Below are 12,262 nucleotides of genomic sequence, written 5' to 3' on the forward strand. Positions count from 1 at the left end.
GTGTGTTATATGTGTGTTATGTGTGGTGTGTGTGTTATATGTGTTATATGTGTGTTGTCTGTGGTGTTATGTGTGTGTGTGTTATATGTGTGTTATATGTGTTATATGTGTGTTATATGTGTGTGATATGTGTGTTATATGTGTGTTATGTGTGTGTTATATGTGTGTGATATGTGTGTGATATGTGTGTGTTATATGTGTGTTATGTGTTATGTGTGTGTTGTGTGTGATATGTGTGTGTTATGTGTGTTATATGTGTGTGTTATGTGTGTGATATGTGTGTGTTATATGTGTGTTATATGTGTGTGATGTGTGCTATATGTGTGTGTTATATGTGTGTTATATGTGTGTTATATGTGTGTGTTATATGTGTGTGATATGTGTGTGTTATATGTGTGTTATATGTGTGTGCTATATGTGTGTGTTATATGTGTGTGTTATGTGTGTGTGTTATATGTGTGTTATATGTGTGTTATATGTGTGTGTTATATGTGTATGTGTGTGAGTGAAATGTTATGTGTTTCTCTCCCACAGGTATTGACCTGATTGCAGCGTTTTACGGGTGTCTGTATGCGGGATGTGTGCCCATCACCGTGCGCCCGCCGCACCCTCAGAACATCGCCACCACGCTGCCAACTGTGAAGATGATTGTGGAGGTGAGTGGAATTTATAAGTTTATAAGCCATGCCTCTATCTCTGACGCATTATTACTGCTCATGCACAATCAAACAGCTGTGTTTTAATGTCAACAGACAGATGTGTGTGTGTGTGTGTGTGTGTGTGTGTGTGTGTGTGTGTGTGCGCGCAGGTGAGCCGCTCGTCCTGTGTGATGACTACACAGGCGATAAGTAAACTTCTGAAGTCCAAGGAAGCGTCTGCTGCAGTGGATATCAGGGCGTGGCCTCTGGTCCTGGACACAGGTGAGTCACACGGACATCTCACCGAACAGGAGAGAGGCTCAGGTTTTTGTCGTGGTCTGAACTGTTTTTTGTGCAGTGAAAGCATCAGTTAGGGCTCTGTGGTCACGTCAAATATTTAATTTTAGCCCAATAAATACAGATAATCTGTTATTGTGCAACATATTGCTCTTCTTTATATATCAACCTGCACCTGAACCAAAATATGACCTGAATCCTCAGGTACTAATAAATCCATGCATCACCTCTATTCAGTATAATATTTAAGCATCAAAGGTGCAGTGTGTAAAGCTGAAAAGTTTAAACACCTTTTAATAGTCATATCGTTTCACATATACCGTATGATTTGCAGTATTAGAGTATATGTTCCTGCTAGAGTCTTAATTTTATGCTTCTGGAAAAGAGTTTCTTCTCCAGCTGGACAGAGCTGCTTGGCCCCGCCCCTTTCCTTTAATTTGTGTGTTTGAACACAGAGGATGGGATTGATTTGGGAGAAATTTTAAAGTTTATAGATGCTAATGATATCCAGTTATTACGATGGAGACCAGCACGATGGAGTCGGGCTAAAATGTGCTTCTTTTTAACACAAAATCTTTTTTAAAAATCTAAGTATTTCTCATATTCTAGATGATCTGCCAAAGAAAAAGCCCCCTCAGCTATACAAGCCCTCAAACCCGGACACACTGGCCTACCTGGACTTCAGTGTGTCCACCACAGGGATGCTTGCAGGAGTAAAGGTACTTCTCTCTCCTCACACGTCTACAGTTTGCTTTCCTCTCCATGTATTTGTTCACTACACACTACACACACACACGTAAGGGCACGTTAGCTGCAGCATATCGACTGATGATCAGACACACTGTCTGAGGGAAAGAGAGAGAGAGTTTCATGTTTTGGTCAGAATAATTTCACACAAATAGTTATAGAATGCCATTTGAGGACAATATTAAATGTACAAATAATCATTATTAAATAAATAACGAGTTATCTACTCATTTGCTGCAAAAGTATTTTCACCCCTAAACCTACCATGTTTAATAGAGTGAGTGTAGAATATCTCCATCATCATGTGAAAAATTCTATGTTTGACATGTTTTCAATATTTTGAGTTTGCATGCTGTAAACTACGTGATATAGTTCTGATTTATTCATTAATAATACAGATTATTCTGATTATTATTAGGAATAGGGCTAATCAGCCTCCTATTCATATTCAGCTTCTATTAATTGTTTATTTACATATTTACCCTCTTCTCATTTGTACATTATCTTTTTCATTTAAACTTTATGTATTTTTTTAATATCTCCTGCTTTAATGCGACATATTTTCATATTGCAGTTGGTACCAGAAAAAGCAAACTGTTTTATTGGTCCTAATTTTCTTTCTCTTGGTTTTTATTTGACTGTTGACTCTGAATAGCAGGCTGTTACATTACAATTTAAATTAGAGAGACAGCATATGTGGTCAGTAGAGGGCGATACTGAAGTCGACTCTGATGCTGCTGTTCTGAGAGTTGGTTTAATGCTCGTTCCTCATCGTCCCGTGAAGATATTCTGTGCTCAAGTGGACGAGGAGGAGACAGCGCTTTATAACAATAACTTCTCTTGCACACAGATCTGCGAATGGTTAAAAAAATGTCTTTGTGCTGATCACCTTCTCGATGCTGAGCACTTCAGTTTATCACTCTACTGAATCAGTGATAACTTTCTGTTTCTCTTCCATCCCTCCATCTTTTTTCTGTTTTCAGATGTCTCACTCTGCCACTAGTGCCTTCTGCCGCTCAATCAAGCTCCAGTGTGAGCTTTACCCCTCGCGTGAAGTGGCCATCTGCCTCGACCCCTACTGCGGTCTGGGCTTCGTCCTCTGGTGCCTCTGCAGGTCAGACAGAGAGAGAGAGAGAGAGAGAGAGAGAGAGACATGAAGAGAGACAGAGAGAGAGTTTACTGATTGTGCGCATGTGTGTGTGTGTGCACGTGTGTGTGCGCAGTGTGTACTCAGGGCACCAGTCCATCCTGATCCCACCATCAGAGTTGGAAGTGAATCCTGCGCTCTGGCTGCTGGCCGTCAGTCAGTTCCGCGTCAGAGACACATTCTGCTCGTACTCCGTCATGGAGCTGTGCACTAAAGGCCTGGGTCTGCAGACCGAGTCACTGAAGGTAAGCTACACAAATAACTATTAAACTAATCTACACTAATAAACACTAAACTAACGGTTTCCAGGTTAAAGGCCAGTAAATTAGCTCACATTATCCGCAGTGTTATTTCAGTATCAGAGTCTTGATTTATATTCTCACTCTCAGTCTCTTAACTCACTTAAATTTTTCACTCGTTTATTTAACAGCAGACAAACCTGTTGGAATATAGTGTTGCGTTACCATGACAACCAACATCTTTCCATCACTAACATAGTCTAAGATAGATAATTAATAGCTTAACCTGCAGGTTCTAAAATAAAATAAAATGAATTAAATATTCCCAGTAATCATGTTTCTTCCTGTAATAATTTGCTTATTGAACATGATTGGAAGAAAGCTCTTGAGTTTATTTAGTGACATCACAAACTGAACTCATACGTAGCCCCACCCCAATCGGTTTTATACAGAAGCACTGAGAAAATCTGTTTCATATACACTGTACATTTATAACTCTTAAATCTATAGAATTTTAAATTAGAGTTAAACATCATGCTGTAGACTTCAGGATTTTCCAAAATAAATTACTGAAACGTTTCACTGATGTTTCAGTGTTTATAGTGTTTAACATCATCTTTTCTGTAAAACAAATTTGAATTACTGCACCTCTGCCTTACAATGTAAAGTTTGTGTGGTGATGTCAAGATTTTCTCACTCATGCCATCGTTGTGTTCCTGCGTGCATTAGTGAGGGGTTAACGTTACTGAGCCTTAATCAGCAAGTGGCACTTAATTATAGCTGAAAGCATCTTATTATCCATGTGTGTGTGAGTGTGTGTGTGTGTGTGTGTGTGTGTGTGTGTGTGTGTGATTACGGCCTCAGCAGGGCAAGGCCAGGAGAAAATGCTGCATGTACCTTGTGGCGAGTTGGATTAGTAAAATATTCTTTATTTACTCACATTTAATCTGCTTAGTGTGAACTGCATCTGAAGCCACAGCGTGTAGTTCATTAATATTTGGGAGGAGGAGTGAGGAGAGAAATTAGAGTGAAACAATAATTTTATTAGAAAATGTGAAAATGTGAAGCGATGACATAGTCCTGATTTACCATTTGTCTACTTTTCATTCTATATTATTATTCAGGATTTTGTTCATTATTACATAATGAACATAACATAAATTGAGTGTTAGAATAAAAGACAAGAAAGTTAGATATGTGGACAATTTCTAAATAATTCTAACCTGTGTGTGTGTGTGTGTGTGTGTGTGTGTGTGTGTGTGTACAGTCTCGTGGGTTGGACCTGTCCCGTGTGAGGACGTGTGTGGTGGTGGCGGAGGAAAGACCCCGTATCGCTCTCACTCAGTCTTTCTCCAAGCTGTTTAAAGATCTTGGCCTTCACCCGCGCGCTGTCAGCACCTCCTTCGGCTGCAGGGTGAATCTCGCAATCTGCTTGCAGGTTTGTCGTGTGTGTGTGTGTGTGTGAGAAAGAGAGGGAGAGAGAGAGAGGGAGGAAAGAAGAAAAAAAAAGAAGAAAGAAATGTTACATCTCTTACAAACATGAGCCTCATCCTGATCTTTTCACTCTCGGGATCGTGAGAAGGCCGTGTTTGCAGACCAGTGGCCGTGTCTTTGAATTGTACACATGGACATGTCACTGAGGCCGTATATGGACTTAAACCCACGCCTGTTATCGAATACACTTAGAGTTGCACTCAGAGGATTTTATCATTACAGCAGCATTTTTTATACAAATCTACAGCATCCAGGTGAGATTAAACACAGAAAGAAACACTAAGACTCAGATATAACTTATGTTTGGGAATTGTAAATATTTCAGGTTCATCCCAATATTTGGGATCATCCACAGCAGTGTTTAGTCTACCCTATTTTGAGAGGTTTTGTGTGTGTTGTGTGTTTCTCAATCTCTCTGTGATTATAAGCAGTAATTAGTGACGAGGAGAGGGCAGGATGCCATGGCCCCGGCCCGACACCAGAGGGAGACGGAGAGCTGCCACTCAGTAATTAGTGGTAACCAGCTCCACCTGTGACTGGCCTGTTTAAGGGTTTCTTACCCGCTGCTCAGACCTTTAGTCTTGAGTTCTCCTTGTTGAGCTTTGTACTGAGATTAAGCTGGTAATTTGGTAAAAATGCTTCAGTTTATCACTCAGGTTTCCCTTTTCTCTCTTTTGAGCATTCATGCTGCATCAGACCAAACCTCTTAGAGCTTGTCTCTTGGGGTTTCTCTGGCTTTCTCCATTTGCTTTAAAAAACCAAAACAAAATAAAACCCTTCTGTTTATGTATTTCCTTTTTAAGCCACTCCTTCCTGACCTTTGTTTTTTCATATAATCATATATTTTTGAGCCCTTGGCTAGGCCTACTCCCAGTTCATTGTTTGTGCTGGTTTGGTAGCTTACTGGGCTGCATGTAGGCATGTAAGTTTGCTTCCCAAGCCCTAGCCCCACTTTTCTAGGCCCTGCCCCTTGGTTGGCACATTGTGCACATCAGTTTTTAGTTTGCTCTGTACTTGGGTACACTCTCCAAACCTGTGGGCCAGTCCCCCATTACAGGAGCTTCATGTAGGAGCTTCGTGGTTTCTGGGTGTCATGTCATCACTAACAGTAGAGTTTATATTGTATTCTCCAAAATAAAACTGTAGACATTCAGTAAAATGTCCATTTTTGTTTTTGCATGTTTTAATTTTTATTTTTTTCCCACTGATTAGTTTCCACATAATTAATTTTTTTAAAAAATCTGTCATACCTGAAACCATCTCCCTCCCTTGTCTGTCTCTCTGTTTCTCTCTCTTGATGTTGTCCATACCCATTGTAGCCCCACAGACTTGGGAAGATTGATCAGGTAGGGAGCCTGCCATGCCCCCTGTACTCCCATGCTCAGTACCCCCCAGGTGCCTCATCCCTCTGTGCCCAGGTGTTGGTAGTGGTGTGGGGTGTTCAGTTCAGTTTCTCTGCCAGGGTTCTTTGCTTCTGCATTGTGTCTTGTGCTAACTCTAAGTGTGAGCAGGTCTCATGGTTTGGGTGTTTAACTGGTTCCTCCTGCACGACTGCTGACTTCATGGACTAATAGACTAATGACTGAGAATCATCCCAGTGAACTGCACACACACTCCGTGACATCAGGAGCCTCTATAACTCAGCTCTGTTATAAGGCAATTATTGGCACCATTCAAGAAAAAAAATATAAATTAGAGATGCACCGATACTAAATTTCTCAGCCGATACCGATAACCGATTATTCAGAGTGATATCGACTGATACCGATAGTTCTGCCTTTTATACCTTATTTTAAATTAATAATAATTAATTCTACAATTCTGAAAGATATGCAAATAAAAACTTTATTCTCTCCATTTCAACAAGTTGTTTCACAGTAACTGGTCTCATAAACAGAAAACACATTACTCTAATTAACATTAACACATGAACTAAATTCTAAAGATTAAAGTTTTCTTAACTTATTGAATGTTATTAATTCATATTAACGTTGACTGAATTGTAAAAAAATCCTCCTGTTGGTCTCACATTCACTCTCCACAAACACAAGCATTTCTACTTCATCACTGACATCAAATTGGTCATATATAATTTCAATTTTTTTATATATTAACATTAACTGGATATGAAATATACTACTCTACAAATATATTTTCTTGTAATATATACTGTCTGTCAACTCATCTTCATTTAAATCTCTCAACCATGTACCAGCGCTTTAATTCAGCGTGGGCAGTTCGGCAAAAAAATTAAAAAATTTTTATTTGACCCGAAAACTCCCGCTTCACTGAAACGTCCGGTGTAAAATGTTATCAGTGCAGAGATTACACACTACAGTTTTATCATCATTCCACACAAGAGACATCTTCTTTACACACAGCACGAAATGGATGTGTTTTCCAGCCCTCTTTTGATTGACAGGATATAATCCACCTTGATCATCGGATGTTTTTAAACTATCGGCCGATACATCAGTACATCTCTAATAAACTGATTGCTATTCTTCAAAAATTCTGTTGCTTTTAAATTGCTCTTGTTCAGAAAGTCAAAGTCGGTTGTCTTTGACAAAATAATAAGTTTTTACAAATGCTAAATTGTCATTTGTAAAAAAAACAAAAAAAAAACAAAAAAGCAGGTTAGTTGATTCTTGGGGTCAAACTCAGTGATTAGATTGATAAGATGTGTATCCATAACAACAAACTTTTTAGTTGCAGTAAAGAAGCTGAGAGAAACAAAATGCAGCTCCTAAATGTCACCAGGTCTCAATGTCAGGTGTTTGATTTTGGTATAATCTCATCTCAAAAGTTTTAATGATTTAAGTATGCATGTCTGATCACAAAGCTATAGAGATGTTATGCTAGGAGGAGCATTCAAGATCCTCTACTAGTGTTTTATTACTTAAGTGGTGGTAAACTTCAGACTAAAAAGATGTTTCAATGTGAAAACATGTCTTCTGAGTAAAAGAGTTTCAATGTGTGTGTGTGTGTGTGTGTGTGTGTGTGTGTGTTTGTGTGTGTATTTTTGTACAGAAAAAGTGGCACTAAAATATTTATTTTATTAAAACAAAGCTTTACTCTCCCTAAGTTCAAGATTGCATGCTCCTCAATTTTGTATATTTTTATGAAGAGTGCCAATACGTTTGGAGTTTATGTACATTAGGGATATTTTGGCCACTTGGTGGCACTACAGATTTCGCTGACACTGATATACAGATCACATTTTACGGTTGTGCAGCATGAACTCGGATGGGTTAACAGTGTGCTGTTCATGTACGAGTGAGTGGTGTGAAATCAGACCTGATGGATGTGCTATGTAGTGTGTGTGTGTGTGTGTGGCTCATATGGGTTTGTATATACTCAAATTTATCCAGTATTTCTCATTACAAGAGAAATACAGTGTGTTACAGAAGTATTCAACCTTGAGTCATCAGATTTGTCTGGATCAGAGTTGCTCAGTAACGTTCCTTCCAGCTCTGTTTGGGATTTTCACCCATACTTCTTGCCAGATTTGCACCAGGTTCTTGGTTGGATGTTGTTTGTTGACTGCAATCTTCAAACAGTACCACAGATTTGCAGTGGGATTCAGATATTTGATTAGAACATGTAGAACATTCACCTGTTTGTTTTTATATTCAGCATGGTTTTGGTCTTGGGATCATTGTCCAGTGGAAAGGTGAAGTTTCTCCCAAGCTTTAGGTTTTTTTGCTTTGCAGACTGAAGCAGGTTCTTATGTAATATCCCCCTGTATTTGCAAGAAACCCAGGTCCTAAGGATGAAACGTGTCCGCAGAACATGATGCTGCCACCACCACATTTCACTGTAGGGATGGTGATAATTGAGGTAGTGCTTGGTTGATGTGATGCAATTCAACAGTGCTCACTCTTATGTCCAACCTCTTAGATATAATTTTACAAGTTATGAAATTCTATGACCATATCTTTATCTTCCTAAGCATGCTCCTTGGTCTTCATGTTCACTCTTTTCCTTCAGACTGAAGGACTTCAATGACAGTTTAACTGAGATGGTTTTTGTTCAGAACATGGGAGCCGTTTTAATATTTCACAGGTGAAGGCCAATTATAAGTCAGTTGTGTCCTCCTTAAGACAACATATTTCATGTGGAGCTTCCAGAACCTGGGGGGTTTTAAATACAGTGCTTAAATACAATCCTGATTCTTTTCTGTTTTTGTGTATAAATATAATTTAAAAACCGTATTATGTGTTTACTCAGGTTGCCTGTGTTTTATCTTAGATTTTGTTTTAATTTCTGAAACAATTTAGTATAAGATGTATTCAAAAACAGAAGAAATCAGGATGGGACAAATACTTTTTTACAGTACTGTACTTATGCAAGCAGCATTTTTCAGTTTTTGATTTTCTTTGAATTTGTAATAAAAACACTGACAGAAAGAAAATGTATTAATGTTTTAATCATTTGTTATCGAGACAAAGCTGATAAATTCCAAAGGGGTTGAATACTTTTGCAAATCACTGTATATCAAGCTGATTGTGGAAAGAAGCGAAATGATCTTCCAGTAGAAAATTATCTAGAAACTGAGTTCATTCAGAGTTCAACAGTTTCACAAGTTCATAACCTTAAATTTGATTGATCATAACGTTATAATGAGAAATAGGAGATAAAGTAAACTATTGAAGATATTTTCACTTTCTCCTAATGTCTGCTACAGGCTTAAACACATTTTCTGTCTATAATCTTCAGCCTTTATTAAAATTGTGTGTGTATGTGTGTGCGTGCGTGTGTGTGTTCAGAGCATTGGGTCTGTCCATTTCTTCTGTGTGATCAACAGATGTATTTTATTGCATTTCTGGAACATCTGTCCATCCTCTCAGTGCTTTTATTCTCTTACACACACTCACACACACACACACGCACACACAAACGTATATACAGACTTTATCATTCTAGTTCTGACTTGTCAATGTTCCAGCTTTCAGTGTTGTTTGTTGATTCAATTCAATTCAATTCAATTTTATTTGTATAGCGCTTTTTACAATAGACATTGTCTCAAAGCAGCTTTACAGAAATATCAACATGGTATACAGATATTAAAGGTGTGAATTTATCCCAATTGATGGTTTTCTTCTTGAAGTTTAAGTTGTGCTTTTTTTTTTTACAAACTTTCTGCAGTCACTCAGTAAAGACGTGTGACTGAATACTCACTGTGTGTGTGTGTATGTGTGTGTGTGTGTGTTTTTTAGGGTACTTCTGGACCAGACCCAACAACTGTGTATGTGGACATGAGAGCACTCAGACACGACAGGTGCGTGCACGTGTGTTTGTAAATGGTAAATGCTCTGCACTTATATAGCATAGCGCCTTTTAACCTTAGCGGTTCTACAAAGCGCTTTACACTGTTTCTCATGCACACACACACACACACCAATGCAAGGCACCAGCCTGCCACTGGGAGAAACTTGGGGTTCAGCGTCTTGCCCAAGGACACTCGCCGGTGGTCGAACTATGATTAGTGGACACCCAGCTGTACCACCTGAGCCATAGCCACCATGTGTGTGTGTGAGAGAGAGAGAGAGAGAGAGAGAGAGAGAGAGCAACGGTTTCACTGACATGCTCTCTGTAACTGGGATCACAGACCAGAATTACGGTTGTTAGTAAGTTTGTGTGGACACAACTAGCTGTGAACTCATACAGATGTTTGTTTGTAGAAAGCTGCAGATGTTTTTCCCTCTCTGTCGATGCTGTGTGTGTGAACAGTAACAGTGGAATAATGTTTTTATCTCAGGGTGCGTCTGGTTGAGCGAGGATCTCCACACAGTCTGCCGCTCATGGAGTCTGGGAAGGTAAAACACTTTACACACTTTACAGACTTTACACACTGGTCTGGTGTTTAATCTCACAGCAGACACACCGCTGAAATACTCTACACTTTAAATCTACAGATTTTACCCGGAGTACGCATCATAATTGCTAATCCTGAAACCAAGGGTCCTTTAGGAGATTCTCATCTCGGAGAGGTGTGTTGCTGGTATAATCCACATTTATCATAACGTCTATAACATTAGCATGGTTCCTCATGGTTCCTCATGGCTGCAGATTTGGGTGCACAGCAGTCACAACGGGAGCGGTTATTTCACAGTGTATGGAGACGAGATGCTGCAGTCTGACCACTTCAACTCTCGCCTGAGCTTCGGAGACACGCAGACCGTGTGGGCAAGAACCGGATACCTGGGGTTCCTGAGACGCACTGAGCTCACTGACGCCAGTGGAGGTCACCTCACTTACACACACGCACACATTATATATATATATATATATATATATATATATATATATATATATATATATATATATATATATACACAAACACAGAGTATGTAGCTGTACACTTTGTATAGTTTTAAACTGTGTGCATTAGTGAAGGTGTGTTGTGTTTACAGAGAGACACGATGCCCTGTACGTGGTTGGAGCTCTGGACGAGGCGATGGAGCTAAGAGGGATGAGGTATCACCCCATCGACATCGAGACCTCCGTCATCCGCGCACACAAAAGCATCATGGAGTGGTACGTTCCTGAATGAACCAAACATAAGCTCTGAGCACAAGCACGGAGCTGTATCACATACCAGCGAACACACACACACACACACACAGATTCATCTCATCGCAGAAAAACATCTAGATCATTGTGGCTGAAGGTGAAATAAACAGGCTGCTGTTTGTGAAACACAAAACATTCAGAAATACACTGATTGTTTTACATGTCAGTCATGTGCCTGTTGTGTGTGTGTTTGTGTGTGTGTTGCAGTGCTGTGTTCCCATGGACTAACCTGCTGGTGGTGGTGGTGGAGTTGGAGGGCTCGGAGCAAGAGGCATTGGATTTGGTGCCGTTGGTGACAAATGCCGTGTTGGAGGAACATTACCTGATTGTGGGCGTGGTCGTGGTGGTGGACATCGGTGTCATTCCCATCAACTCCCGTGGAGAGAAACAGCGGATGCACCTGCGTGACGGCTTTCTGGCCGATCAGCTCGACCCCATTTATGTGGCCTACAACATGTAGCTGCGTTTGGGTGTATAGCTGTGTCTGCTAATGATGTGGGCGGAGCCTCAGCACCAACAATGACATCATACTGACAATGAAGATCACAAAGACATAGGACCAGTGATAGAGACGGAGGAAAGATGGAGGACAGAGAATGGGGTCGGGGTGGAGGAAGTTCGCGGGTTGTGTTTCTCTGCAGCTTTTGCTTGCCTGGAAATTTGCTTTTCACTAAAGTTTGAGGCCAAACTGAGTAAAGAGACATTTTTACATTTCTGAGACTGTGGATTTTATGTTGACCGTGAGTTTGGAGTAGACACACACACACACACACACACACATTTTGTCGTTTTGTTTAAGAAGAGGTACAAAACCAGTTTATGTACAATTGATGTGCATTTTGTCCTCCAACAGTTTCAGTTCAGTTTTTTTATCTTTGTAAATGTCCCACAGCTGGATGTGAAACAATCCGCTGAGTTTTCAGTCGTGTTTAATATAAGTGTAAAAAGCTTCAACAATAAGTCCGCTGTGTAATTATGTACAGAAAATAGTTCTTATTTATTTTGTTCTTTTTAGAAGTGTGAGAAGACATTTGAAAATGTTTTCCTCATTAAATAACATTGCTAATATAAAACAAAGCATTGTATAATCTTGAGTAACATCAAGAATATGTACAAATATAAAT

General features: G+C 39.6%; 1 protein-coding gene across 4 annotated transcripts in view; it reads left to right on the forward strand.

Annotated features, from left to right (window-relative positions):
• Positions 1–12,262, forward strand: part of dip2ca (disco-interacting protein 2 homolog Ca) — a 108,551-nt gene extending 96,289 nt beyond the window's left edge. For all 4 annotated transcript variants that reach the window (XM_053612116.1, XM_053612113.1, XM_053612112.1 and 1 more), the window contains 12 exons: positions 535–656; positions 809–920; positions 1,545–1,654; positions 2,666–2,796; positions 2,906–3,074; positions 4,336–4,506; positions 9,782–9,843; positions 10,324–10,381; positions 10,481–10,555; positions 10,635–10,809; positions 10,979–11,102; positions 11,346–12,262. In XM_053612116.1, the coding sequence (XP_053468091.1) occupies positions 535–656; positions 809–920; positions 1,545–1,654; positions 2,666–2,796; positions 2,906–3,074; positions 4,336–4,506; positions 9,782–9,843; positions 10,324–10,381; positions 10,481–10,555; positions 10,635–10,809; positions 10,979–11,102; positions 11,346–11,598 (1,562 nt within the window). In that variant the 3' untranslated portion in view covers positions 11,599–12,262. The remainder of the gene's footprint in view (positions 1–534; positions 657–808; positions 921–1,544; positions 1,655–2,665; positions 2,797–2,905; positions 3,075–4,335; positions 4,507–9,781; positions 9,844–10,323; positions 10,382–10,480; positions 10,556–10,634; positions 10,810–10,978; positions 11,103–11,345) is intronic.

This window comes from Ictalurus furcatus, chromosome 23 (genome assembly GCF_023375685.1).
Source record: "Ictalurus furcatus strain D&B chromosome 23, Billie_1.0, whole genome shotgun sequence".
NCBI classification, from domain to species: domain Eukaryota; kingdom Metazoa; phylum Chordata; class Actinopteri; order Siluriformes; family Ictaluridae; genus Ictalurus; species Ictalurus furcatus.